The sequence below is a fragment of the Nycticebus coucang genome, chromosome 23, assembly GCF_027406575.1.
Source record: "Nycticebus coucang isolate mNycCou1 chromosome 23, mNycCou1.pri, whole genome shotgun sequence".
Classification (NCBI taxonomy): domain Eukaryota; kingdom Metazoa; phylum Chordata; class Mammalia; order Primates; family Lorisidae; genus Nycticebus; species Nycticebus coucang.
This window is the reverse complement of record NC_069802.1, coordinates 37,814,945-37,836,495: the sequence shown is the minus strand read 5'-3', so window position 1 is coordinate 37,836,495 and position 21,551 is coordinate 37,814,945. Positions and strand designations below refer to the sequence as shown.

Below are 21,551 nucleotides of genomic sequence, written 5' to 3'. Positions count from 1 at the left end.
AGTTCTAATTGTCAAAAAAGGTAACAATGGAAAATTATATTTAAACTAGAAAAATATAGAGAAGAGAGAAAGAAAAAAGAAAAAACCTATAGGGAAAATGTTGAAATTAAAAAAAACAAACAAAACCAAAAACAAAGCAGTATATGTATCTTGCTGGATGTTGTCTGGGCAACAGGTGATCTTCTGGGGTATGAGATGTTAATCACAATGCTGATACGGCTATATGAGATGGAGACTGGAGGCCTCTGCTGATTTCTCAAACCCTACAGGGTGGAGAACCTAAATCCTCAGCCCATTTAAAAGGCACTTTAAACTGCTAACCTTGGCTAAGCAGAAGCTTTCCCAGGAAAGCGCTTGTCCCTGGGATCACTCCTGAAGTGGCTATTTGCTTACCCAGTGTGCCAAAACCCGTCTCACTCTATGCCCCTGAGGGCCAAGGGTATAAGATGTCTCAGTCCCTGCCTTTAGGCTGCTCAGTCACTAGATTACTTTCTCCTACTGGATCCTTGCTCTGTGACCCTGAGGGCGGAGCTAGCTGGATGCTTATTCCCCTCATCTCTATTCGCCAACTTTGAACATCTTGTTTTGCCTATTCCATCTTTTTCTCTATACTATAAACACTTGTCTCTTTTTTTTTTTTTTTTCTTTTTGTGGGTTTTGGCCGGGGCTGGGTATGAACCCGCCACCTTCGGCATATGGGACTGGCGCCCTACCACTTTGAGCCACAGGCGCCGCCCAACACTTGTCTCTTTTGCCAGACTGAATGTCAAGGCTGTCATGACACTTCTCTGACCAACTGTGTCAGGTCAAGGACAGTTTCCTTACTAAAGCACCGAGCCACACGTAGATAACATTACATCAGGAATGTGACTGTCATTATGGTTCTAGCTGAGAGTTCCTCAGCTATCCTAGTATCCTGATCCCTGTGCTTTCCTACACTTTTGAGATTGAGATGCATGTTCTTCCTTTGGCCATCCTGCCTCTTTAGCCTCCTTGGTTTGTTTTTTTATTTATTTATTTGCAGTTTTGGCCAAGGCTGGGCTTGAACCCACTACCCCTGATATATGGGACTGGTGCCCTACTCCTTGAGCCACAGGCACCGCCCTTATTTATTTATTTAATCATATCAGGACAACAATATTTATTGCTGAATTTCCTAGAACAGTTATTTTGCTTTTTAGAAGACTCTATGCCATGGATCAAGGTTTGATCTTTGTTCCAGTGTCTCAAGAAACTGCACAAGTGATCCTAAGCTCAAGTGATCCTCCTGCCTTTGCTCCCAGAGTTTTAGAGCCACTGTACGTGGCCCATGCTTTCTGTGTCTTAGCTAGCATTTTTCTGTGAAAATGAGCTCCCCCTGAAAAATAACGTTATGTATTACAGTATTTATTTAGAGATAGAGTCTCACTTTGTTGCCCAGGTTAGAATGCCATGGCATCATCATAGCTCACGGCAACCTCAAATCCCTGGGTTCAAATGGTCTTCCTGCCTCAGCATGGCTAATTTCCATTTTTAATAGAGACAAGTTCTCACTCTTATTCAGGCTGGTCTCGAACTCCTGAGCCTAAGGGTTGAATGCCACCTGCCTTGGCCTCCCAGAGCGCCAGGATTATAGGCATGAGTGACCGTGCTGTCCAGTCCTATTTTTATGTCTCTATCAGCCTCTGAGTACTTCCTTACCTTGTGGTCCAGTAACACATTTTGAGCTGATCTTGTACCTGTGTACTTTTTTTAACCCTCGTCTTGGAATCAAACAATTTCTCCTGGAGGTTTAGGTCCTTTTAGTAGAGAATAGTATGTAGACACCCAGATAAAGGAACTAGTGGTGTTCATTGCTCCAAGAGACAGAACTTGCCAGGAATGCCTGTGAAATAGGTCTCTAGGAAGTGCTGAGCCCTGGCTCCAAGTGGAAATATGGGGTCTATTTATGATTCTTCACTTCTTGGCCTGCAGCCCCCACAGTGGGAGTGAGATGGTGACTGGTGGGTATCTTTGTGAGGGATGGTTACTCACATGGAGTGGGCTGAGCACAAGGTCCTGTGAAGTAGGTGCTTTTATTTTCTCTGTAAGATGGAACTTCCTTACCGTTACCGTCCCAATTATTTTATGATTTTTTTTTTTTTTAGAAACAAAGTCTCACTTCATCGCCCTCAGTAGAGTGCCGTGGCATCACACAGCTCACAATAACCTCCAACTCCTAGGCTTAGGCGATTCTCTTGCCTCAGCCTCCTGAGTAGTTGGGACTACAGGCGCCCGCCACAACGCCCGGCTATATTTTGTTGCAGTTTAGTTGGGGCTGGTTTTGAACCCACCACCCTTGGTATATGGGGCCTGCGCCCTACCCACTGAGCCACAGGTGCTGCCCCCCCAATTTTTTAATATTTTAATTTATCATGCTTGGAATTTATAGGTCTACTTAAACGTGTATATTTTAGTAATATACTTAAAATTTTTAAACTGAAGCCTAATATATGTGTTCTAAGAAGAGAACATAACTCTTATTACAGTGCAATCTAGATTCTTTTGAAGGTCTAAATTTCCTTTGGAAATCTAAGTTAGTGAAAATGTTAATAACAGGTTTTTTGTTTTGTTTTTTTTGAGACCGAATCTCAAGCTGTCACCTGGGTAGAGTGCCGTGACATCATATCTCATAGCAACCTCCAACTCTTGGGGTCAAGTGATCCTCTTGCCTTAGTTTTTCTATTTTTAGTAGAGACAGGATCTTGCTTTTTGCTCAGGCTGGTCTTGAACCCATGAGCTCAAGTACTCCACCTGCCTCAACCTCCCAGAGTGTTAGGATTACAGGCCTGAGCCACTGCACCCAGCCTGTTAATAGCATTTTTGTGATTTTATCTAGCAGCTGAACTGGTCTTGGCTACTATCTAGATGGTCCAACAGCTTTGAGTTCTGACCCTTTAAGGTGGAGATAGAAGGTGATTAATTGTATGTTTTAGATGTCATGCTATGGAGAAAACTGGATTTTGCTGAGGACTCTATCATCTCCTTGTCATACCTGGATCCAAGTGGTCTTTTCTTTAGATGACTGTAGTCTCAAATCAAGTAATTTTCTGTTGTGGGCATTTTTGTGTACTTTTCTTGTTACGGAAAGGAATCTTAAAACTTTACCGTCATTGCTTTATTTCTAATATTTTGTAAAAATATTACCAGTAATCTGGCTTTTGTTATTTGATATATGTCTTATATTATTTGATAGTATAAACTTTTTACTGATTTGTTTCTTTTTTGTTTTCAGCTGCTGAGAGAGATGTGTTAAAGTCTACTGGGTAGTGTATGTGCTCTTTTCTAGAGTCTGTCTCTGGTTTACCTATGTTGGGGCTCTAGTGCCCCCAGGGACTGAACCAGGAAACTCAGGCATAGTGACACTTGCCTTTTTTGTTTTTTTCTATTTAATTGAGACATAGTCTCACTTGTCACCCCAGTTAGAGTGCAATGACATCATCACAGCTCACTGCAAACTCAAACTCCTGTGCTTACGTGATCCTCCTGCCTCAGCATCCCAGAGTGTTTTGATTACAGGCATGAGCCCCTGCTGCCAGCCTATTTTCTTCTAATTTTTTTTTTTTTTTAGAGACAGAGTTTCATTTTGTCGCCCTCGGTAGAGTACCATGGCATCACTGAGCCACAGGCGCCGCCCATTTTCTTCTAATTTTTACTGGTATATTTGATTTATCATTTAGACATTTTCTGTTGACTTTCTATTATAGTAAACGATGATTAAGCTCTCCAGCTATTCCCTATGTCTTCTCCTGCATCCTCCCTATATAAGTTACTGTTTTTATTAAATAAAAAATGTTTACATAATGTAGACTTTGTAAATATCATTCAATGAAAACTCAATTTGTGTTCTATGATTGCATTTTCTTTCTTGTACAACCTTTAGTTTTTCCTGGAGTTATTCCCTTTCTTTTTAAATCGTATACTTGCTGTATATGATTAAACACAGCCATAATTTTTTTTTAAGTATTCATCTCTCTGTCCTTAAAACTCATCCTTAAAAGGGTGCCAGCCCCATATACCAAGCCCAAGCCAAACTGCAACAAAAAAAATAGCTGGGCGTTGTGATGGGCACCTGTAGTCCCAGTTACTTGGCAGGCTGAGGCAAGAGAATCACCTAAGCCCAGGAGTTTGAGATTGCTGTGAGCTTTGATGCCACAGCACTCTACTGAGGGTGATAAAGTGAGACTTTGTCTCTGCAAAAAACAAAACTCATCCTTAAGTCTGGGCAAGGTGCCTCATGCCTATAATCCCAACACTCTGAGAGGCTGAGGCAGGTGAATCCCCCTTAGGAGTTTGAGACTAGCCTGAGCAAGAGTGAGACCCCGTCTCTACTAAACATAGATGTTGTGGTAGGCACCTGTAGTCCCAGCTACTGGGGAGGCTGAGGCAAGAGGATTGTTCAACCCCAAGAGTTTGAGGTTGCTGTGAACTGTGCCATGGCACTCTACCTAGGACAGAGAGTGCAACTATGTCTCAAAAAAAAGAAAGAAAGAAATAAACCCAAAAACTTATATATATATATTTTTTAGAGACAGAATCTCACTTTGTCACCCTAGGTAGAGTGCCATGGTGTCACAGCTCACAGCAACCTCCAGCTCTTGGGCTTAGGTGATTCTCTTGCCTCAGCCTCCAGAGTAGCTGGGACTACAGGTGCCTGCCATAATGCCCGGCTATTTTTTGTTGCAGTTTGGCCGGGGCAGGGTTTGAACCCATCACCCTTGGTATATGGGGCTGGCGCCCCACTCACTGAGCCATAGGCGCCGCCCCAAAAACTGATTCTTAATATATGGCTTCTGTTATTTATATATTTACGTAGTTACTTTTTCCTTAAAAAGAAAAAAAAAAAACACCCCAGAAACCCTGTGTTTTAGTATCATCTTCCTTTTCTTTTCTGCTGTTTGGACTCATCTTTTAAATCTCTCTCCTTGGTACCTAAATTTTCTTTCTGGGTAGAAGAAGTCTTTTCTTTCACTGTTTCTTCCCTTGGAGCTCTCTTCTAGAATCTTCCTTTTTTCTGTCTCAATCTGCACTGCTGGTGCTCTTAATTTTTTGCATTGCAGTAATCTTATACTTTAAGAAGTTTTCCTGAGTTACTTGCACTGTTTTCTTTGGTTTCATGCTGTGTTTAATTTTTTCTTTTCGTGAATATTTATTTATTTATTTATTGTTGCCCTCAGTAGAGTGTTGGGGTGTCATAGCTCACAGCAACTTCAAACTCTTGAGTTCAACCAATTCTCTTGCCTCAGCCTCCCAAGTAGCTAGGACTACAGGTGCCTGCCACAGTGCCCAGCTATTGTTTTTTTTTTTGAGACAGAGTTTTACTCCGTTGCCTTCCATAGAGTGCTATGATGTCACAGCTCACAGCAACCTCCAGTTCTTGGGCTTAGGTGATTCTCTTGCTTCAGCCTCCCAGTAGCTGGGACTGTAGGCGCCTGCCACAATTCCCGGCTATTTTTTGTTATAGTTTGGCCAGGACTAGGTTTGAACCTGCCACCCTTGGTATATGGGGCCGGTGCCCTACTCACTGAGCCACAGGTGCCGTACCCCAGCTAATTTTTTTTAGAGATGAGGTCTTGTTCTGGTTCAGGCTGGTCTTGAACTCGAGCTCAGGCAGTCCACCCACCTCAGTCTCCCAGAATGCTAGGATTATAGGCGTGAGCCACTGTACCTGGTCCAAATTTTCCTTTTTGATGGAATATATTTTTTGTATTCTAGGAAAGTGTGTGTGGATGGTCAGTTTGGGTCCTTGCAGTTTGGAGCATGCTCCTTTTCTATCTTCACACTTAATTGATGGTTTGGCTGGGTATAGAATTTTATCTTGGGCTGAATGCCATGGCTCACGCCTGTAATTCCAGCACTTGGGAGGCCAAGATGGGGGGGTTGCCTGAGCTCACAGGTTCGAGACCAGCCTGAGCCAAAGCAAGACCCTGTCTCTAAAAAACACTTGGGTGTTGTGGTGGCATTGTCTTGCCTTAGCCTCCCAAGTAGCTGGGACTATAGGTGCCTGCCACAACGCCCAGCTATTTTTTGGTTGTAGTTGTCATTGTTGTTTAGCTGGCCTGGACTGGATTCAAACCTGCCAGCCTCGGTGTATGTGGCTGACGCTGTAACCACTGTGCTACGGGTGCTAAGCCTATTTGGTATCTTTTTAAGAAGATCTTGGGGATAAGAGTTGCTGTGAGCTATGATGCCACGGCTCTCTACCCAGGCTCTCTACCCAGCGTGACAGCTTAAGACTCTGTCTCAGAAAAGCAAAAGAAGATCTTAGGGGTAGATCTTCTGGTTAGCTTTCTCTCTCAGTCACTTTTGAACCTCATTTTGTTTTGTAAATGAGTTTCCCTTTGTCATGGAGCATGGTGGGGATAAAAAGGGATGATTTATTTTGAGATTAACAGACTCCAACATTATTGAAGAAAACAATTACAAAGCAGCAATAGATTTGCCTAATTTCACCCCAAATTCTAACTTTCGTGTTCTAATATTTATTTTAAAAACTAGGTCAGAAAAAGAGTGCACGCCAGTATCATGTACAGTTCTTTGGTGATGCCCCAGAAAGAGCTTGGATATTTGAGAAGAGCCTTGTAGCTTTCGAAGGAGAAGGACAGTTTGAAAAATTATGCCAGGAAAGTGCCAAGCAGGCACCCACGAAAGCTGAGAAAATTAAGGTGACAGATGACCCTTTAGTATTCCATATACTTTTAGACCCACAATTTTAATTTTAATTTTAACTTTTTATTACATGTATTTATCTCATTTTGCACTTATGGTTACTTGAAATATTATAATGTCTTTTTTTTTTTTTTTTTTTTTTTTAAATCAAGGTCTTACTTTGTGGTGCAGGTTGGAGTGCTGTGGTAGGATCATAGCTCATGGCATCCTCGAACACCTGAGGTTGAATGATCCTGCCATCTCAGCCTCCTGAGTATCTGGGATTAAAGGCAGAAACCACCACACCTGGCTAATTTTTTTTTTTTTTTTGCAGTTTTTGAATGGGGCTGGGTTTGAACCCACCACTTCCGGCATATGGGGCCGGTGCCCTACTCCTCTGAGCCACAGGCACTGCCCGACACCTGGCTAATTTTAAAAAATTGTTTTGGTAGAGATGGGGTTTCTCTGTGTTGTCCAGGCTGTTCTCAAACTCTTGGGCTCAAGTAATTGTCCCTCCTTGGCCCCTGAAAGTGCTAGGATTACTGTGTCTGCCTATAATAGCTTTTTTATGTTTGTCATTCTTTACTTTTGCCCAAATATGCAATGTTTTAAAATATGACAAGTTTCTTTCAAGACACAATTTTTTTTCACTCATTGATGACTGCTAGTGATAATTTGTTTTACAATTTTTATTTCCTTTTATTTATATACATATATGTACATATAAACATAAGTTAACATGATTAGAATTAATTTTTGGTTTAAAGAAATAATAGTTATTGTGGGCTGGGCACGGCGGCTCATGCCTGTAATCCTAGCACTCTGGGAGGCTGAGAATGGGCAGATCACTTGAGCTCACAAGTTCGAGACCAGCCTGAGCCAGAGGGAGACCCCGTCTATTTAAAAATAGCCAGGCACCGTGGCAGGTATCTGTAGTCCCAGCACCTTGGGCGGCTGAAGCAAGAGGATCACTCAAGCCCAAAAGTTTGAGGTTGCTGTGAGCAATAACGCTGTGGCACTCAACCCCAGGGCGACTGAGTAAGACTCTGTCTTAAAAAAAAAAAAGTTATTATGTTGGGCTGAATTCTGTCTGAAATCTTCTAAATCAATTGTGTTTTATAGTTTTTGATTCTTAAATATCTGAAATTGTGAAAGTATGCTTTTTTAAAATGAGTTAACTTTTATGTTTATGTAACAAACTTACAATGTCTTATGTTTTTCTTTTCAGCTCTTGAAACCTATTTCAGGGAAACTGAGGGCCCAGTGGGAAATGGGCATTGTTCAAGCAGAAGAGGCTGCAAGCATGTCGGTAGAGGAGCGGAAAGCCAAGTTCACATTCGTCTATGTGGGGGACCAGCTTCATCTCAACCCTCAAGTGGCAAAGGAGGCTGGCATTGCTGTGGAGTTTTCAGGAGAAATGGCAGGATCCTCAGAAGTCAGTGAGGAAGCTGCTGAAAACTCCAAGATTGTACGAGAAGAGGCCATTCCTGTGAAGAGAAGGCGGAGAACCAAGCTGTCTGGGTCTGCTGAAAATCAGGAGAGTGATCCTAGCACAGGAAGGAACACTCCCCAAAAGATGGCAGAGGCAGACTCCAAAAGAGGAGTAGGGTCTCCTCCTGGGAGGAAGAAAGCCATGGCCTCCGCTCCACGAAGCAGGAAGGGAGACGCAGCATCCCAGTTTTTGGTCTTCTGTCAAAAGCACAGGGATGAGGTCAGTGCTCTGACAGTTTCAAGTTAGTGGGTTTCATGCCAGATGTTTTCTGCCCTTGCAGAGCATCACTTCATCACTCTGCACCTGTTTCTCTTCACTGTCAACAGTCCATAGTGAGCATTGTATAGATTTTAGGTCTGGTTAAATACTTTTAGGGAATAGCCATCTTGACCCTTGGGCAAAATAATTTGCCTTTGAACTGGATTTACTAAAGTGTTCCTCCCAATGTGGGTGAGAAGATACCAGGAACAGTGGGAAGGGATTTTCATTGGTCTTGTCTTTCTGGGAACCTGAGTCTTTTCCTTAACATCTGACTTAGGTTAGCGTTTCTGCAGCTGGCTTTTCTGAAGCTTCCTCCATTATGGAGTGTGCTCATTTATAAAACTGACTGTATTTACTAGCATTGAGTACTAATTTGCCATGTACAATAATGTCTACTTTTTGGCCCAAATTTTTGATGGAAAAATAAGGATGTACATTATATATAGGTAGTACTAATTCCATATCTATATAAATGTTTTAAATTCTTTTATTTATGCTTGTATATTAAAAGTGTAACTCTAGAAAGCAATAATGATTTCCATATGGTAATTGTGGTATATGGAACATGGTAATTGTGCCCTCTTCACACTACCCTCTCCTACCTCCTCACTGGGCATTCACCACAGCTGCAGGAGCCTCAGCCTACCCAGGCAATTATGCCAAGTGCCACCACCTCTGCTGCTGGCACTTTGGAAGCAGGTATGCTGCTGGTGTCAATGTAACCATTAGCGCTGGGACCTTGGCAAAAGAAGGACAAAAGTGGCTGTGCAGTGGTGCCTCCTTCTCCCTTGAGAGGTGCAAGGCGTGGAGAAGCTGGGAGCAAGCCCAGGTGGGAGGTGAGAGTGGGGATAACCTGAACACCCAGCAGCCCTCAACTATCTCCTCCTGACCCACCCTTGCCCCCACATTCTTTCCTGGGGGACTTATTGCCCAGGAAGTTAGTGTGAGGGGCCTAGGCTCCTGACGGTAAACTCCTCCCCATTCTGGGCTCCCTTATCTCTCATGCAACTGGCCTTATTCTAGGTCCCCCAGAACCCTATGCTGAGGAAGATCCCTGAGCTAGGGTCTGGGAGACCTTGCGCCTCAGTCCCCACGAAGTTTCTGTCTGTGATGGCATCTGGTAGTGGAGCACAAAAGCCAGGGGGTATCTGAGCCCTTAGATTGTACTTTTGAGCCTATGACTTGTCTGAACTCCCAAGGTGTTGAATTGGTATAATTTCCCAAAGTTGCCAGTGGGAAGAATCATCTAAGATGCCTTTTTTGTTTTTTTTTTTAAGTATTTTCTTTATGGCTTGGCACCTGTGGCTCAAGCAGCTAAGGCGCCAGCCACATACACCTGAGCTGGCAGGTTCAAATCCAGCCTGGGCCGCCAAACAACAATGATGATTGTGACCAAAAAATAACTGGGTGTTGTGGTGAGTGCCTATAGTCCCAGCTTCTTGGGAGGTGGAGGCAGGAGAATCGCTTGAGCCCAGGAGTTGGATGTTGCTGTGAACTGTGATGCCACAGCACTCTACCCAGGGCAACAGCTTGAGGCTCTGTCTGAAAAAAAAAAAAAAAAAAAAAAGAATTTTATTTATTTATTTATTGAGACAGAGTCTCATTATGTTGCCCTTGGTAGAGTGCTGTGGCGTCACAGCTCATTGTAACCTCAAACTCTTGGGTTCAAGCAATTCTCTTGCCTCAGCCTCCCAAGTAGCTGGGACTATAGGCACCCAACCACAATGCCCAGCTTTTTTTTTTTTTTTTTTTTGTAGTTTTTGGCCTGGGCCAAGTATATGGGGCCAGTGCTCTACTCCTTGAGCCACAGGTGTTGCCCCCCCCCCCCCGCCCCCCAGCTACTTTTTTGTTGCAGTTGTCTCGCTGGTGCTGGGCTCGAACCCGCCAGCCTTGGTGCATGTGTCTGGTGCCGTAACCACTGTGGTCCGGGCGCCGAGCCTAAGATGCTTGTTAACAGAATAGGTACCCAGGTCTTTCTCCTGAAGAGGTGATTTAATGTATTTGGGTGTGGTTCAGGAGTTTAATCCCCTGGGTGATTTGTAGGACTTCCAAGTTTGGGAAAGGCTGGTGTTGTTTATTTTGATGTTACTGAGTGCCCAGGGTCTACATGACTCAGAGAGATCATGGTCTAGTCACTAAACAGAATTGTAAATGCAGGGTACTTCACTGGGGTGTCATCAGGGAAGGCTGATGACATCCTCCTCAGCAGGGTGTCCTGGGGGCCTCAGAGTGGGGCCAGTTGAGAGAGAGCGGAGGCAGCCCAGAAAGGGCAGGGATCTATTGTCAGGAACCCAGGGCACACAGGGCCAGTCCTGGCCCCAAACACCAAGTTCCCAGGCAATAAGCCCATTGGGTTCTCAGCAGACTGTCCATGGCCACATTTCCACTAGTGGACAGAGGTGGGATAGGAAATGAGAGGACATGGGGATGAGGGTGGCCCAGGACGGGATAGCTCAGGTCATCCAGACCACTCTCATCTGCCTCTTGGACTCACTCCCAGCTTCTTCCATAGCAGTTAGCACTGAACCTCATGCCTCTCGAGAGGAGGTGCCACTGTGCAGCCAATTCTACCCCCATTTAAAGAATTAAAATGAAAGATTTATTTTTCTTGAAAGTTTGGGCCAAAAACATGGGTGAACGTTGTACATGGCAAGATATAGTATGTTGAAGACGTATTTCCATGGTATTTAAAAAGTAATATGATTAAAGCATTTAAATAATTTTCTTAATCATTTTCATAAAATATACAATCTATTAAGTACAAAGGCTTAATTCCATTTTAAAGAACCAAAAGAATTAGGCTTTCCATTTTTGGTTATGTTAACTATTACTTGAAGTGAGCGCGTTAAAGTCTAGGGCTTAAAAGCTTTTTTTTATAGTGTTTATTTCACCTGAGTGGGTGAAGAAATTAATAATTTAGTTTTTATTTACAGAAAAGCCAGCAATTTTGAAGAACAGTGAGGATATCTCCTCAAGGCTGTTCTGTTCTCCTGATTCTCTTTGTCACTTTTTTTTTTTGGTCGGGGCTGGGTTTGAACCCACCACCTCCGGCATATGGGACCGGCGCCCTACTCCTTGAGCCACAGGAGCCACCCATTTTGAGCTACAGGCGCCACCCCTCTTTGTCACTTTTATACTCTTACAGTAGAAGTAAGCATCAGCAGTGTCATTAATCATCGTAGTATTATATATTAAACAGATTTTTTCTCATGGGTTACAAGGTTACACAACATCTATCTTGATATGGTTGCATATTCACAGATTTCCCTCTAGACTGATTTTATAGTTGTCACCACTCCATGCACTTTGTGCACATGGTCTTTGACTGATACCAGGGTCTTTGGAGTGTCCAGTTTCCTAATTTTATCTGTAACAGAAAGTTTTAAACATGAATAAACAATTCCAGATGGTGGTGCACGGGCTTATCCAGCCCAAACAGGCCTGTCCAGCTGTGCCTTGTACGTAATGGTTATTTAGGACAACAGTGGCCACTTTAAACTTCCTACTCTTACTGTTTATAGGTCTATATTTATGGATTCCCAATTTTTTTGACATAGAAATAATGGCTGTGTTTAAAGTATTAATTTTGAGATTATAAGGCACTTTTGTCATTGTTGAGACAGTGTCTAACACTGTCGCCCAGGATAGAGTGCTGTAGCATCAGCCTAGCTCACTGCAACCTCACACTCCTAGGCTCAAGTGATCTTCCTGCTTCAGCCTACCAAGTACCTGGGACTGCAGGCATGAGCCACAATGCTTAGCTAAGTTTTCTTTTTAGTAGAGATGAGGTCTTTCTCTTGCTTAGGCTGGTCGTGAACTCCTAAGCTCAAGTGATCCTCCTGCCTTAGCCTCCCAGAGTGTTAGGATTACAGGTGTGAGCCATGGCACCCAGCTATAAAGCACTTTAGTTGAAAACCAACACAGTGAGTGAACAGCAAAGCAAGCATGTCTTGTACACAGCAACATACACCGTAACATATTAGGAGGCCTAATGGGAGGGCCTCCCTACCCCCAACACGGCTATTGTTTTGTTTTGCAGTTTTTGGCCGGGGGCCGGGTTTGAACCTGCCACCTCCAGTATATGGGGCCAGCACCCTACTCTTTGAGCCACAGGTGCCGCCCCACGGCTATTGTTGTGTGTGGCCAGCCAGTGTCCGGTAACCAGTACTTAAGTGAAAAAAAATCTGTTTCTTTGTGTTATGTCTTAGATTGTATTATTAATAGTTTGTATCTTTAAAATTAATCGTCATCCTCTGACAAAATAACATGTCTTTGAAATCTTGGCCCCTATGGTTATGAATTAGTAATAGTCTAGTGCAGCTCATTTTCTAAGACTGCTTCTTTAACCTGTCCTAATTCTGTACTAATAGCATTTATAGCTTGAGAAGTAGCATTTAAGCTGTGGATACTGTTATCACTCACGTTAATTGGGGGCAGTGGCAAATGAGGGTAGCAGGCTGCAAAGAAATGTGCTGCATTTGGGGTGCCTGGGAAAGGCTCCCTGTGGATCTGAAGCCCTGTGCAGGAACCTTTATTGGATGAGAGTCTAAGGTGCCCTTGATGCTTAGAGAGCTCAGCAGTGGGTGCAACAGGCAGGACAGAGTCCCACGGGCTTGGGAGGGGAGTGACAGAGGCTAGGAACACCCAGTCAGGGGCAGGTGGGAATGTCCTCCCCTAGGAAAACCCCAGTGAATGCTGAGGTCAGAGCCAGAGTTGGAACTGCTAAAGATATCCTGGTGGCAGGAGGCCACAGACAGGCTGGGGGGACTACAGGTGGGATTCATCCTTGTCTGGAGCAGTGGTGGGCAAGTAGTGTTGTGTCCAGGCAGGGGATAGCAGCAGCAGGAAGAAGGCTGAAGGGGTGGTCACCTGACTTGTGCAGGTGGCAGGGGAGGCCACGAGAAGCTGTCTGTGTGACTGCCTTGTGAGGAGGGGTTTGAGTTTTGGGCCAGAAGTTACCTGTGTTGGCTGCACATTGGAAGAAGAGTTTCTTTGGGCTACACATTAAATACACAAATGCTAACAAAAGCTGATAAGCAAAAGAAAAGAGTCTGTGCATGCTTTTTGTGATATCCAACACCTCAGATAAGCAAAACAGTCCTCAAATAATCTACATGTGCTCCATGGGCTGCAAGTTGGACACCCCCAGGTGAGTGGTGATGGTGACCAGTGACGTTAACTCTCTGATTGTGTACCATGCCAGGTGGTACAGATGGAGACAGTACCTTCACTTGCCCAAGTTCACACAACTGCCGAGAGTGAGCTGTTATCTGGCTGGGTATGGTTCCAGAGTGTGCTGGCCAGTGCTCTCAGCCAGTGGGCAGTGAGGTGTCTGTCGTGACTGCTCAACTCGGTTGCCAGAGCCTGGAAACAGTTACAGACAGCACAGAAACAAATATGTAGCACCGTGCTCCAATACAGCTTTGTTCGTGGACGTAGATATTTGCTTTTGTTTTCTCTCTTTTAAAATTTCAGATGAATGCAAAGGCATAATTAGGTTAAAGTGTTTGTATTTGTTAGGTAGAGTCTCTGTTGGGGTTGTGTTCCACACCCAGGAGATGTGCCATGTACTATTACATTGTGCCGATTAAGTGGGAGCATACCAATCCCCTTCTTCCCTTTCCTTCCCCTTCTCTCCCTCCTTCTCCTTTCCTCTCCATTGGGTCATGTGAGATGTGTTGGGGCAGCAAGGGTGGGGGGAGAAGCAGGGTCAGACTTAAGGCCTGTAGCTGCCAGTGAAGCAGGCAGCGGTTTGGTGCATTTGAGTTTTCTCTTGTGGGGGCATGTATTAGGTCATCTACTGGCTTCGTATTAGTATTGAGTACATTGGATACTTACTTGCTTTTCTATTCTTGTGCTACTTTACTAAGAAGAATGTGTTTCAACTCCATCCAGGATGCTAATATTTGAATTGCCTATGAATTTTGTGTATCATTAAATATTCTTTTGAAAAAATTTTTTTTGAGACAGTCTTAAGCTGTCACCGTGGGTAGAGTGCCATGGCATCATAGCTCACAGCAACCTCCAACTCAGGCTCAAGTGATCCTCTTGCCTCTATTTTTTTTCTATTTTTAGTAGAAATGGGGTGTCACTTTTGCTCAGGCTGTTCTTGAACTTGTAAGCTCAAGCTATCCACCCACCTCAGCCTCCCAGAGTGCTAGGATTACAGGCGTGAGCCACCATGCCTGGCTTCTGAATTTTTTCAAACATTTTAAGGTATAAAAACCATTCTTAGCTCATGGGTTACACAGAAACAGGTTGGGTCAGATTGGACCCTCTCTCCTGCTCTTAGTACCTGTGGCTTTCAAATTAGGGGCCACATTAGCAGCCCATGAGAAACTTTTAAAGCAATTGTGCCAGGCCTGCTGGATTGGGTTGGTCTTGGGTGGGACCCATAGGTGTTTAAACTCCTGGGTTGTCACCATGTGCAGCCAAGGCTGAAGGCGCAGTGTTGGGACCTCCATGGGCACATGAATCTCCTGAGACCTTATGAAAATGCAGATTCCTGTGCAGGGCTAGAGCAGGACTTGAGCAGGGCTTGAGCAAGGCTTGGGAGCCTAAGTTTCTAGCATACTCCCAAGGGCTGAGGCCAGCAGCCCCAGTGTGGCTGAAGGGGCAAGGAAGCCCTGTCTCTTGACTGTGCAGTGGTTGTTTCCATGTATTGGCTTGGCCTATCACAGATCTGGGCATACACTGTTAGGTGTACTACTTTTACTGCCCACCCAGGGCTCATACCTGGAAGGTGGGCACTGTGGCCAGTGGGGAGAGTCAGCCTGAGCCTCACCTCCATGCTCAGAGGGGCTTTTCCGTAGGACTCACACTATAGTTAGTTTTTCAAGGATGCCTAGAAACCATGTCTTACAAATGATTTAATGATTTTGGAAAAGTATGTATTTTTCCCTTTCTGTGTTTATCATTTTCTACATTTACCTAAGTATGGTTGCATTGTTTTTATTGGCACTATTTTCGTTTATGAGTTTTCAGTGAATCACACTGAAAACTCAATTAAATACTGTTGTTCTTTTTTCTTTTTTTGAGACAGAGTCTCAACTGTGTTGCCCTCAATAAAGCGCTGTGGCATCACAGCTCACAGCAACCTCAAATTCTTGGGCTCAAGTGATTCTCTTGCCTCAGCCTCCCAAGTAGCTGGGACTACAGGCACCTGCCATAACGCCCAGCTATTTTTGTTGTTGTTGTTTGTGTTGTGATTTTTGTTTGGCAGGCTCAGGCTGGGTTTAAATCTACCAGCCCTGTTGTATGCGGCCGGTGCCCTAAACACTGTGCTACGGGCGCCAGGCCTGCTATTGTTCTTTGAAGCCTTTATGGGACATAGTTTCATGATGTGGGAATAAAAAGCCACACACTAAGATCTGAAGGGCCATGCATTTGATCTGAGCAAAACCAAACCAAACTGAGTTTTGTGCATTTAACCTCCTTCCTACACCCCTTTCCTGTGTTCACAGGTGGTTGCTGAGCACCCAGATGCTTCAGGTGAAGAGATTGAAGAATTGCTTGGATCCCAGTGGAACATGCTCAATGAGAAACAGAAAGCACGTTATAACACCAAGTTTGCCCCAGTGACCTCTGCCCCATCTGAAGAAGATTCTGGTAAACATAAGACCGTGCTAGTGTCCTCTACTTAGGTACAACATATGCAGTGTAGCAGACTGAGCTCTAGTCTTGAAACTGTAGGGACAAGTGTCCGTATCTACAGCTTTGACCCATGGTGTTTGGGCCAGCAGTTAGGGTGCCTATAGTCATACTAAAAGCAACTTCTGCTGTCTGCGTTTCCCCTGCTGGTTGTGAGACCTGCTCTGTATGACCCTTTGTCTGGCCTGTGGGTCAGGCACTGCCATCACTGCTGCCAATGGGTCATTTGAGGTGTGATGGGGTGGCGGGGAGAGGCAGGGTCAGACTTAAGGTCTGTGGCTGCCAGTGAAGCTGCCCTTCTTACGCTACTTAGAGCTGCCCTGCCAGTCTCAACGTGCACTGCCCTAGCACAGGGGCAGTTCCTGGCCTGTTGGCTTGAGAGCTTACAGAATGAGAAGGGTGACTGGGCTGTGTGCCATGGTTGTGTGTCACTTAACACGTTGCCTTTGTGTTAGAAATTCAGACAGATGGCCATGCTGCTTATTTCTGTAATTAAACAGCTGCTGCCTCATTCTATGTAGAGGGATGGGTACTTGGGATGTGCTTATGTGAAGAGCTGAGAATTCACCTCACCTTTGGGAAGACGAGGGTACAGGTTGATGCTGCCACTGGCAGGTGTCTGGGTTAATGAGTGGGTGCTGAGGGAGGGTTCTGGGGAGTTAGACTTCTTGGGCTGTTTGGTGCTCATGCTTGGGCAATGGCTGAGTAGATCTCACCATCTCCCACTCTGTGGGCCTCTCCTGACGCCGCCTGTATGCCATAGGAGCAGAGTGTGCTGAGGCTTGCCAGACCCCAGGTGCTCTTGGTCTCTGCAGCCCAGCTCTCTGCTTGCTTGGTTCTCCTCTAGTAGCAACCTCAGGCCCAGATCCATGGTGAGCCTTTGCACGTGTTGGAACCCAGAACAAGGGCACTTGTACCTCTGCCCAGGCCTCTTCTGGGTGACTTGGGACTTAGCACTTTTGGGTTGGTTTGTTCTGTCTCAGCAATAGTGAGGCTTTGGGAGGACAGTGTCTTTGTATAAGATATCTGAAAAGTCTGTTAGTGAAAAGCCCTAGGCCTTTGTAAAGTAGTCATGCAAATGAAAATACTGGGTTTGTGGTTAAAATAAACATTGGTGGTTCAGTGCCTGTAGCTCAGTGAGTAGGGCACTGGCCACATGTACCAAGGCTGGTGGGTTTGAGCCTGGCCTGGGCCTGCTAAACAACAATGACAACTGCAACCAAAAAATAGCCGGGCATTGTGTAGGGACCTGTATCATCCCAGCTACTTGGAAGGCTGAGGCAAGAGAATCGCTTAAGCCCAAGAGTTTGAGGTTTTCTGTGAGCTGTGACGCCACAGTACTCTACCAAGGGCAACATAATGAGACTCTGTCAATAAATAAATAAATAAATAAATAAAAAAAAATAAACACTGGTGTGTTCAAATTCATCACCTTTCTAGAATCTGCACTCTTGATATCTTTCTAGGTCATTATTTGGACACTTTAGGTCTTGATTAGTTGGTATTCCTGCGAACACCTAATTCATGGCAAAGGCAAGCAAATTTGTAAAGAGCTCTTAACTTACAGATACAAATATAACGTTGCTACCTAAAACGATTCTTTAAGGAATTGTATAAATAATGGTAAGTTGTATATATATATTTTTTTGTTGTTGCAGTTTGGCCGGGCCAGGTGCGAACCCATCACCCTTGGTACATGGGGCTGGTGCCCCACTCACTGAGCCACAGGTGTTGCATATATATATATATATATGTATGTATATACACACACATATATATATTAGAGTTCAGTTTAAATTCTTCAAGTCTTTAAATATTAGCAAGATATTTATTTTAAAAACAATGTGTAATACAGGGTGTCCATAAAGTTTGTGTGCAATTTGCTATGTCAAACATTTTATTTTATTTTATTTATATTTTCTTGAGACAGAGTCTCAAGCTGTTGCCCTGGGAAGAGTGCCGTGGCATCACAGTTCACAGAAACCTCCAACTGTTGGGCTTAAGCAATTCTCTTGCCTCAGCCTCCCAAGTAGCTGGGACTACAGGCACCCGCCACAGTACCTGGCTATTTTTTTTTTTTTGGGTTGTAGTTGTCATCATTGTTGTTTGGCAGGCCCGGGCTGGATTCAAACCTGCCAGCTCCGGTTTATGTAGCTGGTGCCCTAGCCGCTTGAGCTACAGGCGCTAAGCCAATGTCAAACTATTTTAAATTCCACATGAACTTTATATCCACCCTGTACTTTGACTTCAGGCTATAATATGTTGAACTGTAATTATAACAAATACTACTGTAAAAACTTGTAGATTAGATAGATCAGTTGAGAGTTAATCTGTAAGATGTAAGCCCTGGAAATCTATAAAGTTACAGGGATCTATCATGGGCTATGTTTATACACTGAATATCCTGGGTAGATTTTCAGTGCTTTGAAAGGCACCTTTCATTTGGAGTGTTTTTCACGGAAATTTCCCCTACTCCCTACTTACTTCAAGGTAACGTTAATGGGAAAAAAAGAAACCACACAAAGAGGACACAGGAGCCTACAGATGATATTGAAGTTGAGGATGCGCCTAGGAAAAGACTCAGGACAGATAAGCACAGTCTTCGGAAGGTAATTGTATCTGGATTTGCCTGGCCTGTCAGAACATGTCCTGGGACTTTTGGGGCCTGTTTTCCCTGCAGAAGAATGCAGACAGGACACAGGAGTAGTCTTCTTGGTTCTCCCTGGGGTGGCACTAAGCAGAGAGGCTTGCTTTTCTCACAGAATCCCATTGAGAAAGTGAGTTCTTATCATCCTCAGATGTTAAGAGAAATTGCTGATTCTGTAAACATCCAAATGCTTTGAGTAATTCTTGAAGTTTAGATTGGACAAAATTATATATTAAAAATGATTCTCACCTATAAGGCTTATTATTTAAGGTATAACTAATGAGTTGATCTGAAAGTCCATTAGAGATACATATTATATACTTCATCAAAAAGTTAAAGAATTCATTAAAGACATTGAAAATAGATTTATGGATTCATTTAGTTTATTAGTAATTCACGTTACTATTTACTCACATTACTATTTACGCAGCAGAGCCAGAACAACATGGAAACCAAGGCTCAGCTTCACACAGAGGTTGCCACAGGGATACCAAGCATATTCCCAGCATGTATCAAAGGACCGGGAGAGGAGCGAAACTGACCAAGGCCCATAGGTCCAGAGAAGCAGGGGGTGTTCTGTCTAGCAATGCCACTCATGCATGTAACAGAGCAGAACTCTGGTTGAGTGTATGATGTGGTGCCAGTTACCTCAACCATCTTGGACGCCCAGTTAACTTTTTCCCAGTCTGAAAGTTTAAATAGACTTTGAACTTTATATTTGAATTTACATTTATTCAGTAATAGTTCTGCCAGGGAAGGCGTGTTGTAGCTTTTGAGTAAAACTGTCTTTTACTGATCTAAATAAATGTTGTTTTATTTTGAAGAATGGAAAATAAACCTCATATATTAAAGTATAAATATGTGGATACCCCATCTTCTATCTTATTTCTTTAAAGTAGTATTTGTTGTTCAGGGAAGTGTTTGTACTCTTCTGGGCCACCTGCCATCAGATGGGGTTGTTCAGTGACCAAAGTGTGCAGCAGTGAACGAAGTAAAATTCACCTTTAGTCATGATAGTTTGCAGTTGCCAGGAAGCTCATCCTTAGTATTTCCTGTGGTTATAAAGCAGCCCTTTGTTGGCAATCATACTAAAATTGGTTGCTTTGAAATATGTGTATAAATAATGTCCCTAAATGTTCCTGGACATTTGAAATACCAATGTTCCATTAAGTAGCTAGGTAGAAAGATTTTTATTTAGTAGTAGCTGAGGAAATAGCACATGATAAAGAAAAGCAGTAGTGTCCCCTCTGGTCTGGTTTCCAGAACCCTATAAAGCCATAGCACATATGAATTTTAATGTGAGTAGAGTACTTCTGATGTGCAAGCACTGTCCCAAGTGCTTTTACCTGTTAACTTCGTCCATAGTCCTTCTTCACTGCCCCCTCTGCCCCCAGCATCCTGTCTACCTGCCCTGGTCTCAGGCAGGTGGGCAAGGTGGGATATGAGTACAGGGACCTGTCTTCTGGAGTGAAAGGTAACCACTGGGCAGTACTTCCCTGGTGCCCTGGAGATGGGGCATTTTCAACGACATTTTTCAGAATCTGTGCACTTGACAGCATGTTCAGTTCATGATCCTTTCTCTCTCTCTTTTGCATTTAACTGATCTTTAATAGGTGTGTCTGAAGTTTGTTTCAAAATTGGAAATCTTCCGTGTTGTGAATTGACCAGTAGTGTTTGGTCTGACCTAGCATTGCTGACTTTAACTTGACTGGGCACCTGGAGTAGAGGGATAGATTTCCTCACATTAATAGACTTCTTTGGACTTGGGGCAATGTTTAGAAGGCACATTGAGTACAACTCATATCAGGTATCTTAACATGACTTGCTCTGCCCACCCTTCTGACAGATGTGAGAGCTGGAAGTACAAAGAAAAAAAATCAGTCCAGATGATGAGAAAAAAAGTCTGAGATTGGGCAACCTCAGTTGACTCGGGGTGGGGGTGGGGGACACATTTCCAAAGGAAAAAGTTTCTGTCAGGAAACTTCCCTGTGTTTTTATTCACATGAGATTTTTCTTCCTTCCTTTTCTTTTCTTGCCCTCCCTCCCTTCCTTCCTCCCTTTCTTTTTTCTTTTCTTTTCTTTCTTTTTTTTTTTTTAAATAATAGAGAGACACAATCACTGACAAAACGGCCAGGACAAGTTCTTACAAGGTCACAGAGGCAGCCTCCTCACTCAAGAGCCAGGCAGGTAATGTGGCCAGCGCTCCTTCCTTCCTGACTGCTTCTGGGTGCCTGGGCTGGGCTAGGTGGGTGAACGGAGTGGCCCAGTGAGGGCTGGGCTGAGAGTGTGGAGAGGAAGAGCAGGGTAGGGAAGGGTCGACAATTAAGCTAGAACCCAGAAGGATAAGGAAAGGAGGTTCTCATGCAGCTGGAAAATAAGCTGTTTTAATGTAGAAGTTGTTTTAAGGATTTGGCTAAATTTTATTGAAGTTTTCTACTGATTTTTACTCGGCTCCATTGTTTTCAATTTAAAATTTTACTGTAGAAGTGATTTAAAGTAGAAAACTTTAAGTTTCTTACTTGATAGTGCCAGTTGTTGCTATAAATTCTGCCATTCTTCAGTATCCTGATTCTCTGTATAGCGGCAAGTGATGACTAGTTACTTCTCTGTCATGCATCAAAGAAACTAGAAATATTTATGAAAATAACTATTGGGCGGCACCTGTGAATCAGTGGGTGGCGCGTTGGCCCCATATATCAAGGGTGGCAGGTTCAAACCCGGCCCCAGCCAAATTGCAACAAAACAATAGCTGGGTGTTGTGGCAGGTGCCTGTAGTCCCAGCTACTTGGGAGGCTGAGGCAAGAGAATCGCCTAAGCCCAGGAGTTGGAGGTTGC

At 43.9% G+C, this 21,551-nt stretch overlaps 1 protein-coding gene across 1 annotated transcript in view; it reads left to right on the top strand.

The window, feature by feature from the left end:
* NSD2 (nuclear receptor binding SET domain protein 2) overlaps nt 1-21,551 on the top strand; it is a 90,608-nt gene that overhangs the window by 11,744 nt on the left and 57,313 nt on the right. Inside the window, 5 exon segments of the mRNA XM_053578004.1 lie at nt 6,517-6,683; nt 7,895-8,377; nt 15,883-16,027; nt 18,560-18,678; nt 20,822-20,903. Coding sequence (XP_053433979.1) covers nt 6,517-6,683; nt 7,895-8,377; nt 15,883-16,027; nt 18,560-18,678; nt 20,822-20,903 — 996 coding nt within the window.